Source organism: Anabrus simplex, chromosome 7, assembly GCF_040414725.1.
Source record: "Anabrus simplex isolate iqAnaSimp1 chromosome 7, ASM4041472v1, whole genome shotgun sequence".
Classification (NCBI taxonomy): domain Eukaryota; kingdom Metazoa; phylum Arthropoda; class Insecta; order Orthoptera; family Tettigoniidae; genus Anabrus; species Anabrus simplex.
The window spans coordinates 310181563-310200838 of NC_090271.1; the positions used below are offsets into that span (position 1 = coordinate 310181563).

The window sequence follows — 19276 nt, forward strand, 5'->3', positions numbered from 1 at the left end:
CATCCTCTGAAGCGGTTTAAAAATATATTTCCTCGGTCCTTGAAAATAAAGCTCATTCAATCACTCTTGTTTCCAATTCTCGAATACTGTGATACAGTTTTTATTGATATCAATAACGAGCAAAGCATGAGACTGCAACGTGCCCAAAATGCATGCATCAGGTATGCATTCGACATACAACCATACGCCCATGTATCCCCATTCTATACACAATTATCTTGGTTACGACTGAATGACAGACGTAGACTCCACGCAACTACTTTGGTGTATCAAGTGCTTTCTGAAAACACTCCTCCTTACCTATCCACCAGATTTCGCTACCTTAGTTCCCTGCACCTGTTCAATACCCAGTCAGGCTGTACGCTAGAAATTCCTGTGCATCGAACCGCAACCTACAATAGATCGTTCACTATCACCGCCACGAGCTGGTGGAATGAACTCCCCAATGACATCAGGGAAGCTAAATCTAAGACAAAATTTAAAATCCTTTGCCAGCGTCATCTTTTAAGCACTTCCAGTCTTTCTTGAGTGTGAATGGGATGCATGAATGAGAGTGAATATGGTTGTTTATTGCAATGTGTTCCTGTATATAATTTAGTTATACTTTACTCACCTTAGTTTAGTTAGTGATACTTAAGTTGCTTTAGTTATACTTTAGGTTGTAAAGATTTCATATGTTTAAATTTTATGTAAAATATACATTGTATATACATGAAGTGGTTAAGTGTAAGAAAGGGCCGGGAGCCCTAACTTCGCCACAATAAAGACGCTTTAATAATAATAATAATAATAATAATAATCCCAGGGAATCACTGGAGAGGTAGAGGGAATATTTTGAACATCTTCTCAATGTAAAAGGAAATCATCCTGGTGGTGTTGTGAACAGCGAAGCTCAAGGGGAGGAGGAAAATGATGTTGGTGAAATTATGCTTGAGGAAGTGGAAAGGATGGTAAATAAACTCCATTGTCATAAAGCAGCAGGAATAGATGAAATTAGACCTGAAATGGTGAAGTATAGTGGGAAGGCAGGGATGAAATGGCTTCATAGAGTAGTAAAATTAGCGTGGTGTGTTGGTAAGGTACCTTCAGATTGGGCAAAAGCAGTAATTGCCCCTATCTATAAGCAAGGGAACAGGAAGGGTTGCAACAACTATCGAGGTATCTCACTGATTAGTATACCAGGCAAAGTATTCACTGGCATCTTGGAAGGGAGGGTGCGATCAGTCGTTGAAAGGAAGTTGGATGAAAACCAGTGTGGTTTCAGACCACAGAGAGGCTGTCAGGATCAGATTTTCAGTATGCGCCAGGTAATTGAAAAATGCTACGAGAGGAATAGGCAGTTGTGTTTATGTTTCGTAGATCTAGAGAAAGCATATGACAGGGTACCGAGGGGAAAGATGTTCGCTATACTGGGGGACTATGGAATTAAAGGCAGATTATTAAAAGCAATCAAAGGCATTTATGTTGACAATTGGGCTTCAGTGAGAATTGATGGCAGAATGAGTTCTTGGTTCAGGGTACTTACAGGGGTTAGACAAGGCTGTAATCTTTCACCTTTGCTGTTTGTAGTTTACATGGATCATCTGCTGAAAGGTATAAAATGGCAGGGAGGGATTCAATTAGGTGGAAATGTAGTAAGCAGTCTGGCCTATGCTGACGACTTGGTCTTAATGTCAGATTGTGCCGAAAGCCTACAGTCTAATATCGTGGAACTTGAAAATAGGTGCAATGAGTATGGTATGAAAATTAGCCTCTCGAAGACTAAATTGATGTCAGTAGGTAAGAAATTCAACAGAATTGAATGTCAGATTGGTGATACAAAGCTAGAACAGGTCGATAATTTCAAGTATTTAGGTTGTGTGTTCTCCCAGGATGGTAATATAGTAAGTGAGATTGAATCAAGGTGCCGTAAAGCTAATGCAGTGAGCTCGCAGCTGCGATCGACTGTATTCTGTAAGAAGGAAGTCAGCTCCCAGACGAAACTATCTTTACATCGGTCTGTTTTCAGACCAACTTTGCTTTACGGGAGCGAAAGCTGGGTGGACTCAGTATATCTTATTCATAAGTTAGAAGTAACTGACATGAAAGTAGCAAGAATGATTGCTGGTACAAACAGGTGGGAACAATGGCAGGAGGGCACTCGGAATGAAGAAATAAAGGCTAATTTAGGAATGAACTCGATGGATGAAGCTGTACGCATAAACCGGCTTCGGTGGTGGGGTCATGTGAGGCGAATGGAGGAGGATAGGTTACCTAGGAGAATAATGGACTCTGCTATGGAGGGTAAGAGAAGTAGAGGTAGACCAAGACGACGATGGTTAGACTCGGTTTCTAACGATTTAAAGATAAGAGGTATAGAACTAAATGAGGCCACAACACTAGTTGCAAATCGAGGATTGTGGCGACGTTTAGTAAATTCACAGAGGCTTGCAGACTGAACACTGAAAGGCATAACAGTCTATAATGATAATGTGTGTATGTATGTATGTATGTATGTATGTATGTATGTATGTATGTAAGTTTTATAATTGAAAAAAAATTTGGAAAATGAAGTAAATACACATTTGTCACGAAATTAAAGGGGAATGTCAGTCTTATGAACACATTATCACGGAAAAAGAGGGTTGTGTCACTTTAAACAAAACCTAACAAATAACCTGTCAGTTAATAGTAAGAATGTGTATCAATGAATGATATTCGCTCTCGTCCACAAAATGATCTAAGGACGTGCAGATCAGAAAATTTTGCTGTAGAGATTGGATGTAAACCTGAAATAGAAATAAGTTACATATTTAAAATCTCAATCTTGCCAGCATGCTTGCTAATGTAGAACAACTTCATGTACAATAACTCTTCCACTTACGTTCATAATATGCCTCTAGAAGAACAAACTCACTAACTGGTGTTTCTGGGAAGTGTGGAGTTGATTTTGGAGCATTTACAACAGGTCGTTCCCAATGGCCATTGTAACTGTCTCTATATTCCATGAATCATGGATGCTCAATGGAGATGACAAGTTCCCTTATAGGTCTTGTTTTAAAAGGGCAAACTTTTCTGTACAAGGGAATAAAATACTTGGTCCATAGACGAATCATTAGTTGATCAACTTCGATTACATGGAAAGGGTAGGGCTTATTTCTGGCACTTCTAAAATGATCCGCCCAGTCTTCTGGCATTTCAGCTGCAAATTTCTGATTAATTAGTGCCATGTTTCTATCGCACTCTAAGTACGAGTGCCCACGAGTTGGAAATACTATTTTCACAGACTCGAGGCGTTTGGCATGATGTACTATAAAGTGGAGAAATCTGAAAACAGTCCAGTTCTTGTTCTGTCCACAAGCAGAATCACAGAAGATTGTCAAGTGTTTTATCTCGTCCCCAAGTTCACAAAATATAAAATGATGTAACACAGAACACACTTAATCTGCTGCTTTATGTGAAACTGTCTCTGGATATGTATAGAATACCGAGTGTCCACTGGACAAAACATGTATATTGAAGGAGAACAGTGACAGCTGTCTATGGTAACCACATTGTTAGTGGATAAATTAGGTATGCATAAATTTTTTTGGAAATCCATTGCTATTGCCACATACCAAACTGACATTCCCCTTTTGTTTCTTGTTCTGTGGTGACATTCCCCTTTCATCAATTATAGATGTATTCTTAAACTTGTTATATTTCCGTGACAATTCCCTTTACTTGGTTGTACATTGTCTTAAACTATTCTCCTGACCATAAAACATATATGGGTAATGATAATTCATTTTTTGTTTTACCTAGACATTCCCCTGTTTTGCCGTGTACCCTTCAAATGCTTGAAAGTCCCCAACACCAAAATTTTGGTAGAAGGGTAGAAATTGCATTAATCAATAATCACACCAAAAGCGCATCTACCGAGCAAGTTTGCTATGAGGTTAGAGTTGCATAGCTTGCATTTAATTGAAGGATGCTGCTGATTGAATTCTTTATGGAGATGGAGTTGAAAGGATGCCTTCCTTTCTTAGATGTTCTAGTAAGAAAGAAACTGGACAGCACATATGGTACACTGTCTATCCTAAACCTATCCACACAAATCACTATATTTGTGCAGATACTCACCACTATCTAGCACAAAAATAGGGCATTCTCATGACACTCACGACGAGGGTGAAACTAATTTGTGAGCCATTAAATATCCACGAGGAGATGGATACACTGTCACGTTCAGGGGTAATGATTTCGACAATGTTCAAATTCATAGAACTCTGCATCCCAGAGGAACGACTCACAGAATGAAGAAGTGAAGGAAACTGCGTATCTTCCTTTGATCTACAATACCACAGATCAAATTGCCAAGGTCCTCTGCAAGAAAAAAGTACAAACTGTGTTTGGCACCATCACAAAAATTGCTCACAAGTTAGGTAAAAGCACAGACATATTGTCCCCACTATTACACCCTGGGGTGTACAAAATTCCCTGTACTTGGAGGAAAGTATACATTGGTCAAACATGCTGGTCCATTGGTACTCTTATCAAGGAACACCAACAAAATATCCATCTCAACCAGCTAAACAAGTCAGCAGTAGCTTAGCACACCCTATCAAAGGGTCATGATGTCATGTTCCAAGATGTTTGAGCTCTTGCCCACACTAAACACTATACAGGTCTAGGATTATATGAGAAGCTATGGAAATAACGTAAAAATCCTAACAATTTCAACAGGTCAGTTAAACACAGCAAAATTTCGTTAAGATATTTCTGCAGGGGACAAGGAAAAAGAACTTGTTAAGAGAAAAAATGTACTACTGAATACATGAATAAAAACTATCCAACAGGGATATGGAAATGCCAGATACGATTTTTTTCAGACATGACAGCATTTTACGCAGTGTATCCGCGGGTACAACTGCCATTTCTAAAGTTGAGAGGAGAATATTAAAAGGTGTGAAAAACACGAGAAAACAAATATGAAAAGCGTGTTCTGCTGAGGATTATAAAATAACAATGCACTAAAATGTGTGAAAAACACCAGACAGCAAAAATATGAAAACATTTGCACAAGGGGCCATGAAAATATAAAGTAGTATTGCAGGTCACACTCCTTTTAAAACAAATGGTAGTAGAAGTTTTTTTATTTCAGACCATTATTTTCGGGTCACACTCTTAGACTATGAATTTGAGGCCACACTCGACTGTGTGCAACTTGTGACTTTGGTGGCCATTTTGAAACTGAAAAACTTTGATTTGAGGAACTCGATTGACACAGTGTAAACTGGAAGGTGCGAGTTTCGCATTACCTCTTAATGCTTAAAGATGCGGGTGCCAGTCCACTTTTGGATAGATTTTAATTTTGTCTTCATTAGTAAGGAATTTCACAACTTTCTCCAAATCCATAACTAGGCTGTCACTAGACAACTTTGCACCACGCTAGTCAACTTCAGATGATTATGTTTCTAATCCAGATGTAGGCTATCAGGCGACAAATATATGCTACCCTTCACTGCACCACTTAACATAAAATCAATTTCTAATTTCTGAATGGAATGCAATATACAAGCACAAGAAAGCTCACTGTGTTATTCAGCAATCTTGCTGCTAACCAGCAAGAAAAACTGAACACTTTCGAGACTTACAGCTTGCTTCCTGAAGGTGCAACTTGTCCTGTGAAGGTCAGTAATTCAAGGCCTTTTCCCTTTATCACACAACTGTAGCGAGGGCTACTTCTTACTCGAGTCGGAAATCACGTTACTTTCACAAGGGATGACAACATTTTCAGTGCTAGGAGAAATGTGATCATACTAAGTGGTAATAACAAAAATTCATGACACGGTGAGCAAGGTATTTGTATATCAATTTATTACGAGGAGAAGTGGGACTTCTAGTGACAAAGGAGAGTAACACTTACTATAGACCAACGTAAAGCATTCTTAAATTCAAACCTTCATTATTAGAGAAACCTTGCTCATGAACAGACAGAATTTTCTTCTTAAGACACAGAGCCAAAGTTCTTTGTGAAATGTATATAATTTTACCTTGTTTTATGATATGGCAAAAGCTCAGAAGTTTATTACCATGTCTACAATTTTCTGTTGCATTCTGTATATACATACAAAACATGTTTACAGAAAAATGTCATTACTGTACTTTTAATGAATTCTTTCATAATACAGCTTTTTCCCTATTCATTTAGATGACTTGCTTAACCCTCTCCCTTGGATCTTTGAGGCTACTCAAATACAACTTTCCAGACATCTTTTTTTTTTTTTTTTCAACACCAGTAATTTGGAGCAAACGTTTGAACAGTAATAAATATAAAACTACTACTATGTACATACCTGTAATTTTTATGAGGAATGAATCTAACTTCTGGCATAGGAAAATTAACATTTCACTGACCAAAATTGGGCAGATTAATTCTGACAGATTAAAATAATTTGGAAAATTTATAGCGGGCGATTTGAACAACCGGAGAGGCGTAACTTATAGTTCAAATATAACGGTTTTGTTTTTATTTCTAAGGGCATATTTAATTTTTAAAAGATTATTTTCACTATAATACAAATTATGTACTTGTAGGTTCCCATTCTTGATCCTCTTAATTTTTTTTGCTTCATTTTCGCGTACTGTTTTGTATTTTCTGCCGAAAGTTGAAGAAAGTCCTCTAAAAAATGCAATGAAAACTAGTCGAATACACTTGATCATACCAGTAAGTTGTGGAAAACACCTTGATATTCAGTGAAGGGATCGGCTGCGATATAATCCAGATTAGACTATTTTACAGGCGTAGACCTAATTCATTGAGATATCTTCGCCGGCAGAGGTCCATCATCTTCCTGCATTTAACACTCCTCTTCTTCAAATCCTTCAATTTCTTTTTCAAAATCACTACCACCACTGCTGTAGCTATCACTGTCATTGATATAACCTCCTAAATCAACACATTCGTCCTGCAGATAGGGTATTTCCTCATCAGCAACACAACCCACCGCTCACCATGCCGCCATTTCTGTTCTCATCGAGTGCGACCTTGTTGCGATACGTGCGTCACATCTTTCCAAAGGCATTTTAACTACTATCCAACGATTACTAAACTTTATGATTCATAACAATCTTTTCTAAATACTCCGTGCTGTGAGGGCCAGTAGTTAACTGGCCAGTAGACTGATCAAATTCACCAAAAGATGGCAGAAGTATACACTCCTAAAACACAGGTATGTCCTAGTACAATATGACAGAATGCGATTCTTTTTTCGCTATGACTTAGTATCATATATTAGTGAGGGGTTAACAAAAAAAAAACTGGAATATTCTTTTTGCATAAACTAAACCTGCTATAACCACTATTCTATGTTGCCATGTAGCTGGTAATACTGTTAAATATAATACTGCATATACAGAACAGTGCATACAGTCTTTTTCAGCTTATGTATAAAAGTTTGTGGTGATGAGCTTCTTAGATGATAACAAAATAAGTTGTTCATTGCTAGACATTAGGATGCGTTGGACTTTATATAAAATAATGGTAACTAATTTATTCTTGATCACTTTTATTCAGATTTTTTAGTTAAAGGGGAGGAATTGTAACAACATTGATGCCATGCACTGCCCCCACTTCTCCACAACTGCACAGCAGGTAGTGCTGTAAGGGTTACCAACAGGTGGTGATACGCCATGTGCAAGACATAGGTTGCCCGTGTGGAGGAATGGGGAACAGCTGCAGCTCCACTTACCTCGCTGCCATTTTCCTCACTAGTCACAACCTCAAATGAGTATTCAAGACTAAGATTGGATTAGCTAGTTACATCCGTGCACACTAAAGATAATAATAATAATAATAATAATAATAATAATAATAATAATAATAATAATAATGCCAGGATGCCACTGTTGACAGATACATTGAGGAGGACATAATGCATTTCTCCATTTTTTTCAAATTGCACATTTCTGTTTTGTTCTGAGTTGTCTGTGCCCCTCCCTCCCCCTTAAATCTCTCATGCCTCCCTCCCCCCCTCCCCCTGTGGGTGGGGGCGGTAGAATAACACCCACGGTATCCCCTGCCTGTCGTAAGAGGCAACTTAAAGGGGCCCCAGGGGCTCTGAACTTCGGAGCGTGGGTTGGCGACCACGGGGCCCTCAGCTGAGTCCTGGCATTGCTTCCACTTACTTGTGCCAGGCCCCTCACTTTCATCTATCCTGTCCGACCTCTCTTGATCAACTCTTGTTCTTTTCCGACCCCGACGCTATTAGGTTTGCGAGGGCTAGGGAGTATTTCATTTTCATGCCCTTCGTGGCCCTTGTCTTTCTTTGGCCGATATCTTCATTTTTCGAAGTGTCGGATCCCTTCCATTTTTTCCCTCTGATTAGTGTTATATAGAGGATGGTTGCCTAGTTGTACTTCCTCTTAAAACAATAATCACCACCACCACCACCACCCTCCCCCCTCCCCAATGCTCTCCCAGTTTGGGAATCTTTACTTTCTCTAAAGATATAATGTAACCATTAAGTCTGGGTGTTAATACAGTTTTTATTTTTTCAATTCAGTTTTTGGTTAACCTAAACATTCAACTGCAAAATACTTCTTCTTTCAGACTATTTGTTCACTTTCAAAAAGTACTGAAAGAAACAGATCTTTATGTATGGAGATTATCCCTCTGTGGGTAGGGGAAACAGACGAAGAATACACCCACAATATACTCTGCCTGTCCTAAGGGGTGACGTAGGTACGGAAATGGGTTGTAGCTGTGGTATCATGAATTGTATCCACTGTGGATGGGAGGATCTGTATACATCCACAGGTAATCCCTGCCTATATTATAAGGCATCTAAAAGGGTCATGTGGCCATCGGTCTCTCTTTGGTTGTAGACCGATCAAACTTTGATCTGCATGCTGCTTGGGGAAGGGCCTCTTACGTTTGCGATTATGCTCAAGAGCCCAGATCGTATCCACAACCCGTCGGGTGGGAACGCCAAGTACTTTGCAGTAGTGTCCACCTGACAGTGCAGGTCCTCGCACAGCCGAATGACAGAGAGTATTAATATTAATTTAATGCTATTTATTTTTACTGTGTATTGTTATCACACTCTGTATGGGGTACATTCTATTGCAGCTGATTTAAGGAAGGGAGTCCTGGTGCTCATTGCCTCAGCCCATATTAGGCATCAGCCTTTATCAGACCCCGGATAATACCTGCTATGACCAGGTGAGTAGGTATTGCCTTGGCTGCTTGGTTCAACTACAGAGGCCCCTGATCGGAGTTGGTGGCATTCAGGGAGGATCTTTCCAGACATGGCCAGAAGCAGACTTCAAAAGCCAGTGCAGGATGGTCTGCCACTCTAGTCTTTAACCTTTGAGTCCTTCAGGGGGAGCAACATCTTCAGAACAAGCGTAGTGTGAAAGCATGCAATCCAGCTTCTGTAGGTTCGTGATTGCTAGCAGAACCGATGGGCAAGATTTTAAGCTGGTGAAGTCTAATTTATTCTGTAGACACATCAAAGGTGTCTACCAAACAAAATGTGCAATGGTAGCTTGTTATTGAAGACATGCACTGGAGTTTAGGCTGATTAGTTGCTCAAGAGCGACCATTTTGGCGATATCTCCTTCAAAGTTAAGGAATACAAAACCTTGAAACTGGTTTGTGGAGTCATCTTAAAACTGCGAGTTGATTCTTAACACTGACGATAAGCTGATGGAAGACATGAAGAACTGTGGCATGACACATGCCCGGTGAATTACACACAGTCAGTGGCAAAGACATTGCCACTGGTGCTTACAGTGTCTCCTGTAAGCTGTCAGTGTTACCAGAGAAAGTCAGGGTAACTACCTATCGTTGTGATGTGAGGCCGTATATCCAGCCTCCCATGCGGTGTTGTAACTGCCAGAGATTCAGACTCGTTATCTCGTTTGAATTACTCTATGTGGTACATGTGGAAAAGAAGCTCATGGCGTGGAACAGTGCATGCCTCCAAACATGTGCACCAACTGCCCTGGTCTTCATTCTCCTCGCGTTAGAAACTGTTCTCTCTATCTCAGTGAGATGATTCAGGAGAGCAACACCCCGGATGGTCTCTCATACTGGCAAGTGCAGTGTAAGTTCAATTCCATGAATGCTTCCTTAACGCAGATAGATTATAGCATTATTACACAGTCTGTCAAGTTCGTTGTTCATTCCAGTAACATGATCTGTGAAAATTGCTGCACGCGAGTTGGTAGTTGCTCCTGTGAGCAAGGCTGGGAGCACCCGGCCTTTGACCACAAAGAAGCCTGTGCTGGCTAAGAAACCTAAGTTGGCATAGCAGGGAACAAAACAAGTCTCCCTCCCCGAAGAGCTAGGCAAGAGCCGTGCGGATGCGGCATCTCCCAGCCCACCTAAACAAGAAAAAGAGGCGAGGAAGGCAGAAGCCCTTACCAAGCGCTTCCCCAGCCCTTGTGCAGAAGGGGAATCATGACCTCCATCTGGAGGGTATGCATCAGCATCAGCAGATCCATCTGCTATGAAACCTTTGCACTCCCATCGTAAGCAGATATAGACGTTGGTGTTTAGGTTAAAAAGCATCTCGCCGCCTACAACTTAAATACATTTTTTAGTAAGTCCACACTATAGCACTGTTACAGTGGAATTGTAATGGTTATGACAATCTTCTGACTGAGGTGCACCATCTAATCAGTCAGTTTGCAGCAAGTATAGTCTGTATTCAGGAAACTAATCTCAGATCAAGTCATCATACGGTCCTGTGAAATTTTAGACTATACTCGACAGACTAGGATTTTGCTACCTGGTGGCATTGGTTTTCTTCACTTATTCTGATACCTAAAGCAAAGTGGTTCCACTATGAACCCAGCTGGAGATAGTAGCGGTTTCGTTGCCTTTCATATCTATAGTTAGTAATGTTTATTTCCCACCAGGCCAGCCTCTCAATATATATAATGTAATTGACCTTATTCTCACCTCCTTTCCTTTCATTGGAAAATTTTCATGCCCATCACCCTTTAGCGACCTCTAAAATGCCTTGCGCCAGAAGTAGGGAGTTTGAGAAGTTGATAGGAGAGCTGGATTTATGCATTTTGAATACAAAAGAACCGATACATTTCAGTGAGATATAGATGTTAATTCCCATAGGGAACCTGAAATATTTGTCCCGAATTTCACTGTAGCGCACAGTTCCTTCTTGTGCATTGATGTTAGTCTGTGCAGCTGTGCGCTTGTTCCCCTGCTTCAGTGGGATGTACATGATGACCTCTGTAACAATGATCATTTTCCCATTATTCTTACTTGGTTGAAAGAGAAATCCATCAAGGATTCTCCCCGATGGATTCTAAAACTTGCTGATTGGCCGAAGTTCACATTAGCTGTCTTTAACAATCTGAATAGCTGGAGCGTAGACGATATTACCCATATAACACAAGTTGTTCTTGCTGCTGCTGAGGTGTCCATTCCGTCTTTATCTGGGACTCCTCGATGAAAACTTGTTTCTTAGTGGAACGAAGAAATTGCAGCAGCTATAAAAGAGACATGACACTTATAAACGCTATCATAGACAGCTTACTGTGACCAACTTCATAACAGTTAAGAAACTCCGAACCAAGGTGCAAGTCCTTATTCGACAGAGTAAGAAAGCTTCATGGGAGAGATGTGTCATCAGTGACATCACATATAGTCATCTTAAGTATGGAGTAAACTTCGATGTATTTTGGGTGTGCAAGGTCCATTCTTAGTACCAGGAATTTCCATTGCAGGCAGTATGCTCATTGATTCACTCACGGTCGCTTATCATCTGGCAAGTCATTTGACAGATGTCTGTTTCTGGGAATTAACCATCCTGATCCTTGCTCTGAAGCAGGAGGCAGAAGGCCATCATCTGTGTTTTGCCACTCACACTTTAGAGGATTGAAACGTGCCCTTTATGGAGTGGAAACTCTGCAGCGCCTTGGCGCTTTGCAAGGATGCAGCTTCCAGACCAAATATTGTCCATAACCAAATGTTGAAACACTTCAGCGAGGATAGCCTGTTGTATCTTATTGGGATGTTCAACCGATTCTGGGTGAGTTTCGATCATAGTGACAAGAGAGTATAGTAATTCCCCTCCTCAAGCCCGACAAAGATCCTACGTATGCAGGAAGTTGCAGACCTATTTGTCTCACCAACTGTCTGTGTAAACTATTTGAGATGATGGTGAATCGACGACTTTTGCGGTGTTTGGAGAAAAGAGGACTTTAGACAGAGTACCAGTTGGTTTTTGTGTGTATACAGAAATCTTTACAAAAATTGTTCATTTTGTTATGTTATTGTTTAATTGATTTAGAATTTCTTTTTTTCCAGTGCCTACGAAAGGTGGCTAAGTTTATTGTGGAACAGAATGAACGAGTCTACGCTCCACGAGGTCTTCTCATCACAGATCCTACAGAGAGAGGACTTAGAGTTGTATCCTTTAGTTATTGCTACCTTCTTCTCTTCTTCAGAACTTAACAGTTTGTGGGTGGTATTGTATTATTATTATTATTATTATTGTTATTATTATTATTATTATTATTATTATTATTATTATTATTATTATTATTATTATTATTACATACCTGCCAACCCCTCCGATTTACCCGGAAACTTTCAGTTTTTTAACTTGTCTTCCGATTTTCCGATTTATTTTTAATTCTTCCTATTTTTGACCAATATAATCTCCAGTACAGTCGATACTCTTCCCTAGGATAAAGGATAAATTCTTATGTGCTTGTGTAATTTACCCAACCTCATTTTCAAGCGTTTTTATTTGATGCTTTATTTCGTGAGTGTATCATCCGTCGCCTTCATGTATCGTGTTTCGTGCTCGGTAAGCAGCATGTGTGCTGTACGACTGGGGACTCGGGACAGCAATCGTCCTACAAGCTAGAGAGGCTCGCGAGCGTTAGCGACTCAGTTAATCGGGACGAAAGACTGAGTTTTTTATTGTGTGGTTTGCGCACTATTAACATCGTTTCTGTGTGTAATTTTGTTGGAATTGTATGCCACGTGTTTTTTCTAGCGGTTCTGTGCTTTTCCCCGTGTCAAAGTCGTATGTTAATAATGTATGAGACATACTTATCTGTTTTGAATGTGCTAGTTTCGCGTATTTCACTGCATTTTTGTTTATTTTTACTTTATAAATTTAATGAGTTGAATGTATTTCAGGGAGTTGTGTTGGTGACAGTTTCTGGTATTTTCTCTTCACGTTATGGCCAAAAAACATAACAAACGTTATCTCCAAGTGTTCAGAGATACCTATAAAATTAAATTTCTGTTCATTTTACAGTATAATAAAGGAAACTATTATGCAAATCACCTCGGGAGATAAATTTTATTTCGAGTTATCAAAAATTCGAGATATAGGGAATACTGTTTTTTAGCATGTATAGCACATAATTGAATCATATGTATCTAGAGGCTTTTACTGAATACATTATGTTTAACGGTACTGGTACTTAAAAATATACAAAGAAACTCTATTTTATGGCATCACTTTAAATAACTTTTATTACCGTATAGTAATTTTTTAGAAGACAGGATACAGTACATACAGTAGTGAAATAAGAAACATAGCTCTGTTAACATGTTTGGAAAAAATCCGCTAGTCTCTTCTGTTTGTTGTGGTTAACCTTTCCTCCATTCACATTGAAACTTTTCATCAATACCACGCAGCTGAGTTTCGTAAATGGAGCTTGTCATCCGTGACTTCTGGGCTTGCTTTCGTACGTGACCGGTGATTGACACCCGAGAAATGGCGAGGATTTGCCGATTACTAGAAGCTCGAGTTTTCCCATCATATTAGTTTCCAGCTTCAATGGAACCCTTTCTTTACTTGTGAGCTGTTCCTCACAAACCGCAGATGCCGTATTACACAGTTAATGTTGCACAAAATTAGAGTTATAGAGTATTTTTTGCTTCAAGGGAGGAGATGTTTGCTTCGAGAAACCGAGAAATTCGTATAACCGAATTTCGAGAATAGAGAAATAAATACACGTGAAGAACAGGACAAACAGCCGGGAAATCTAAGTTAGTTCGAGATACTGAAAATTCAAGTAATGGAGTTTCGAGATATCGAGGTTTGACTGTATTATTATTCGTATGTAAGTGTCATAAATGAGAGTGATTAGGTACATTTTCTTGTAACCATTTTAATGTTTTCTTTTGTTTTTTTTAGTTTAAGATTTTAAATTTAATGATCAAATCACATTGTAACTGCATGCGTTTTATCCTGTCCTTTTTTCACTTAGACCGTAGTGCAATATATGTGATGAAATCCAAGAATTAAGAAACTCTTCGTATTTTTGATTTCTAAAAGTTGGCAGCTATGTTATTATTATTATTATTATTATTATTATTATTATTATTATTATTATTATTATATATAATAATAATAATAATTATTATTATTATATATAATTATTATTATTATTATTATTATTATTATTATTATTATTATTATTATTATTATTATTATTATTATTATTATATATAATTCACAACTTTACAATTGGGTTTATGAGCTTCTTCGGTACAATGTACATGGAAGAAGTACTATTTGGTACATACGCACATATGCTTCATACATATCGGTATATACTTAACATTGTTGACAAATAGACTTGACAGATATTTATGAGATATTTACTATATATAAATGGCCATAATTATTAGTGGACGATTTTCATTAGTCCTCTATGTATGGTGGATGGTTCATGCCAATAAACTTTCTTACTATATGGCAAGTAGCCAGTATTGCTGCTTTTTGTAATTCTCTGTAAGTGAGAGGGTGGAGATTATTATTATTATTATTATTATTATTATTATTATTATTATTATTATTATTATTATTATTATTATTATTATTATTATTATTATATCAGTCAGCTATGAACAATGTCATTTCAACAGCTTCTTTTCTTTTGCCCAGTATTCTCGCATGTATTTTCGGTGGATATCTTTCTTCAGTCCACTTTTTGGCAAACGCAAGCTGAAAGTCATCGGTCATAAACATCCTGCCATCATGGTATTTGAGTCTTCCAGAAATTATAGGCTTGTCACTTTCAACATCAAGGATGTGTTATTATAGTTTATTATTTTCATGTCCATATTGTTTAAATTCAAGATTGTAAGATGGGCATAAATCCACCTAATCAATACTACTTATTAAAAGTACAATGTATTTGTACTTAAATATACACTATTTGCAGTACCGGTTTGGATCTGCATCCATCCTCAGCTGCCTGAAGAAAATGAGATAAAACATGTACAAATCTTTGAACATTACTTAGTTTAAGAATGTGATTAAGAAAGCATGATGAACAACGTTAATAACAAGTTAAAATCAATGATGAACAACATTAAGGACAAGTTAAAATCAATAAAATTTGAACTGTATCCATAAGTTCCTTATAGTGCCCGTTACACCTGTTGTAGTTCTGTCTTCTTCATAGTTGAGATGCACTTAAAAGTCCTAGTGTGTTGCTGGGTAAACACTTCATATCTTGACAGAACTACAGCAGGTGTAACGGGCACTATAAGGGACCTATAGATACAATTCAAATTTAATTGATTTTAATTTGTTATTAAAGTTGTTCATCATGCTTTTTAATCACATTCTTAAACTAAGTAATGTCCAATGATTTGTACATGTTGTTTATCTCATGTTCTTAATGCAGCTGAGGATGATCGACACAGATCAAAACCGGTACTGCAAATAGTGTATTTTTAAGTATACATACATTGTACTTTTACTAAGCTGTATTGATTAGGTCGAATTATCCCCCATTTTACAATCAAAGATGTGTGCAGAAATCCTTCAATAGATGTTACAGGATTTCAAAGTGAGAATACATATTCATCATACTCTGCAGGATGTCGAGTGTTCATCATGAATTTGGAAGCTGCACCTTGCTGGTGCCAAATGGGATAGAGATGACAGTGCCATGAAAATCCTTATTGAGGGAAGGGGGTGGGGGGGTCAGCAATGGAGGATGATGAATGACTTTACTAATCTGTCTTCTGAGTTCCACAGTGTTGATTTCATCCAAATCCCGTGAGTTTTAAGTGGCAACAAGCCTGGTACTACCATGAACATCATGTGCAATCATGTACACCAAAGTGAAGAGTTTTCTCCTACGGAAAATTATATTGTCACTTATAGAAGATGGATGAAGAGTTGTTTCACTTGTTAGGAAAGACGATGTTTCATTGCCTTCGAACCTCAGAAATACAGAGAAGTGGTTTTCAAGCCGTGTGGAGGAAACTTCACAACACCACTCCATGACTCCATGAAATGTATTATAATTAGATGTTGGAACACGTTGTTAAAGGGCGTGAGGGTGTTGTGATTTTATTGTGTTGGTTGACATGCTAATGTAGCTGTCAAGTGTTCGTTCAAAATGGCTGTTCATTAATGTGTGTGTGTGTAATGTGTAATTTGTAAATAAAACAGTGCACACAATTGACATCGCGTGTGTGTGTCTTTGTCAATACAGTAACTGGCAACCGTGACAGGACGCAAGAATAATTTTCGGTAGTGAATAAGAGTGTAAGTGGAAATGGGTATAACATGAAAGAAATACTGGAAAATATATCTGTGAAACAACTTCAAGACGAACTCGCAAAACTAAATCTTCCGACGAATGGTAGTAAGAGAACATTGAAGACATGTCTAGAAGAAGATCTCATTAAAAACGCTGAAGATCCCAAAAAGTTTCTTATCGAGGTGGACGAACAACCGGACTCGTCATTGGAAGATGAGGTAAATACTACCACAATGTGTTCCAACATAATGAGCATGATACAGATACATAATGCCACCTTAACAGAACAGATTTATGAACAAATTTCAAAGGTAGGTGACAAGATTTCTGATGCTAAAACAGTTTTAACCAGAAAAATGTCTCAAGTGTACACGCAGGTTTACAAAGTAGAACAGTGCCTAGAATCAAAAATTTCAACCATAGATGATAAAATTTCACAGTTCAATTCTCAAATTAGTGACGTCACCAATCAATTAACGCAGTAGATATTGAACATCAGGTCAAAACTAGGACAGGTTGAGCAGATCGATAGTAGGGTAAGCCAGCTGGAAGGGGGCATCTCGAACCTCAAGGAGGAGGTTTCCGGCATCAGTCAGGCTGAGAGGAGAATTTCTGCCGTTGAGGGAAATTTTGGAAGCCATATCTCTGCCGTTGAGGGAAATTTTGGGAGCCATACTTCTGCCATTGAAGGAAGGTTAGAAAACCGGATTTCAACCATCAAGGGAGATTTACAGAATGTAAGAGACTTGTTAGTGCAAGTCGTTAGCCGAGTGTGTGAACTCGTATTATGATTTTGTTGTGTTGTTAATTTGTTGACATGCTAGTGTGGCAGTTCTTCTTCTTCTTCTTCTTCTTCTTCTTCTTCTTCTTCTTCTTCTTCGAGTCAGTCGAGTGTTTTGTTCAAAATGGTGGTTCATTAATGTGTGTGTATAATGTGCATATCATTTATAAATAAAACACTGTACACAATTGACGCATTGCGTGTGTGTATCTTTGTTAATACGATAACGGAAGCTGGAGGACAAGAAATAAAGTTACTCACTATGGTCATCTATAAATCCAGGTAGTTCATTTTAAAGCATATCAGTGCTCCACCCCAGTGTGGCTTGGGCTCATCGGTTTGAAACTGCACCTTTCCAAGAATCTGGTCGGCTAGCACACCGTTCTGACACCACTACTAACTACAAAAAAAATGTGTTTTCGTTCCCTACCCTGAAGGGCATGGTTAGCGGGTTATGCTTTCTTGCAGGTCAAGGAGATCTGAAGCGGTGATTTGAGGTGCAGAGAAGATGAGGGGAACGGTGACTGTGGGCTGTAAAATGATTTGTCCCAGCACTCGCGTTAATACAAGAGAATCTCTGGACAGCCCCTTCACTTCCCGAATTCTGAGCTGCAAGCCAACGATTATATGATGAAACTAAGAGTTGTGTACAGATCCAGGGCGGAAGGTCATGTTGGTTTGAAACGAAGAGTGTAGTCCAGCAAGGAAGTTGTCTTTCACCACTCTTCATAATCATAATGGATGAAATTATAAAAGTGGTTAAAAAATGATCCAACAACTAATGCCTTGGTTTTTGCTGATGATGTAATGGTATGGGGTGAGACGGAAGCCGATATACAAGCTAGACTTGATCTTTGGCATGAAGCTTTTACACCCTTAGGTCTTAAAATGAGCAATACCAGGACAGATGGCTCGGTGATGAATAGAATCTCTCCAACAGTTCATCTAAAAATTGGAAACAAGGAGATACTGTAAACAACTTCCAGTACTTAGGTAGTGCTCTGCCCTCAGACAATACCATACATCAAGATATTAGCAATAGAAAACTTCAAAATTCTATCATGCTGTATATCAAATACTTTGGGATGAAACATTTTCATTAGTTTCCAAGATCAGTTTGTACAAAATATATCTGGTACCTATGTTGATGTATGGTCTAAAAGCAGCAATACTTACTGGATCAACAGAGTTGTCTTCAGGCAACAGAAATTCATTTCCTCCGATCTTGACTACAAAAAAAAAAAAAAATGGATAAAATAAGGAATGTGGATATCCGACAGCAGCTTGGATTGGAAAGAAGCCTGCTTGAGTCTCTAGTACTGAAGAGATTGCAAAGATATGGTCACATGAAAAGAATGGCTCCTCAGAGGACTCCTTGAGCATACTTTGACTGCAGTGTTCCTGAGAAGAGGCCAAGAGGAAGACTCGTGATGTTTGGGAGAACTAGATTTTTAAGGACCTTGAAATTAAAGTAAACAGGCATCTCATATATGAGCAACATCTGCAGATGGACACGACAAACTGGAGGAGGCTCGTACACAACCGCACCCGGCTTGCTGTAGTGAAGAAATGATGATGAAGGCCAATAAAACTAACCGCAGTTGAGCCGAAGCCCACTCAGCTCGGTCTGACACCACGTTTTTTGAAATTACTTTTTATTTTTAAAATGTTTTCATTCATTACCCTGGAGGGGTAGTGGGCCTCCTAGAGGTCAGGAAGATTTGTGTCAGTGATTAAGGTGTGTAGAAGGCGAGTGGGTTGCACCCATGGCCTATAAAAGGATCTGTCCTGGCATTTGTCTTGGTGCAGGAGAACGGAAAACATGGGAAACCATTCTCAGGATTATACAAGTGATTATACTAATTCAAGAATATATAGGCTCACTTGAAACGACTGTAAAATGACTTATATAGGAAGGACTGGGAGGACATTAATACAGCAATAACAAGAACACTTTAAGACTATACATAACAA

At 38.7% G+C, this 19276-nt stretch overlaps 1 protein-coding gene across 3 annotated transcripts in view; it reads left to right on the plus strand.

Annotated features, from left to right (window-relative positions):
* The window catches only part of LOC136877141 (golgin subfamily A member 7), a 64916-nt gene that overhangs the window by 36687 nt on the left and 8953 nt on the right, over positions 1-19276 (plus strand). For all 3 annotated transcript variants that reach the window (XM_067150952.2, XM_067150953.2, XM_067150954.2), the window contains exon 4: positions 12302-12403. In XM_067150952.2, coding sequence (XP_067007053.1) covers positions 12302-12403 — 102 coding nt within the window. The remainder of the gene's footprint in view (positions 1-12301; positions 12404-19276) is intronic.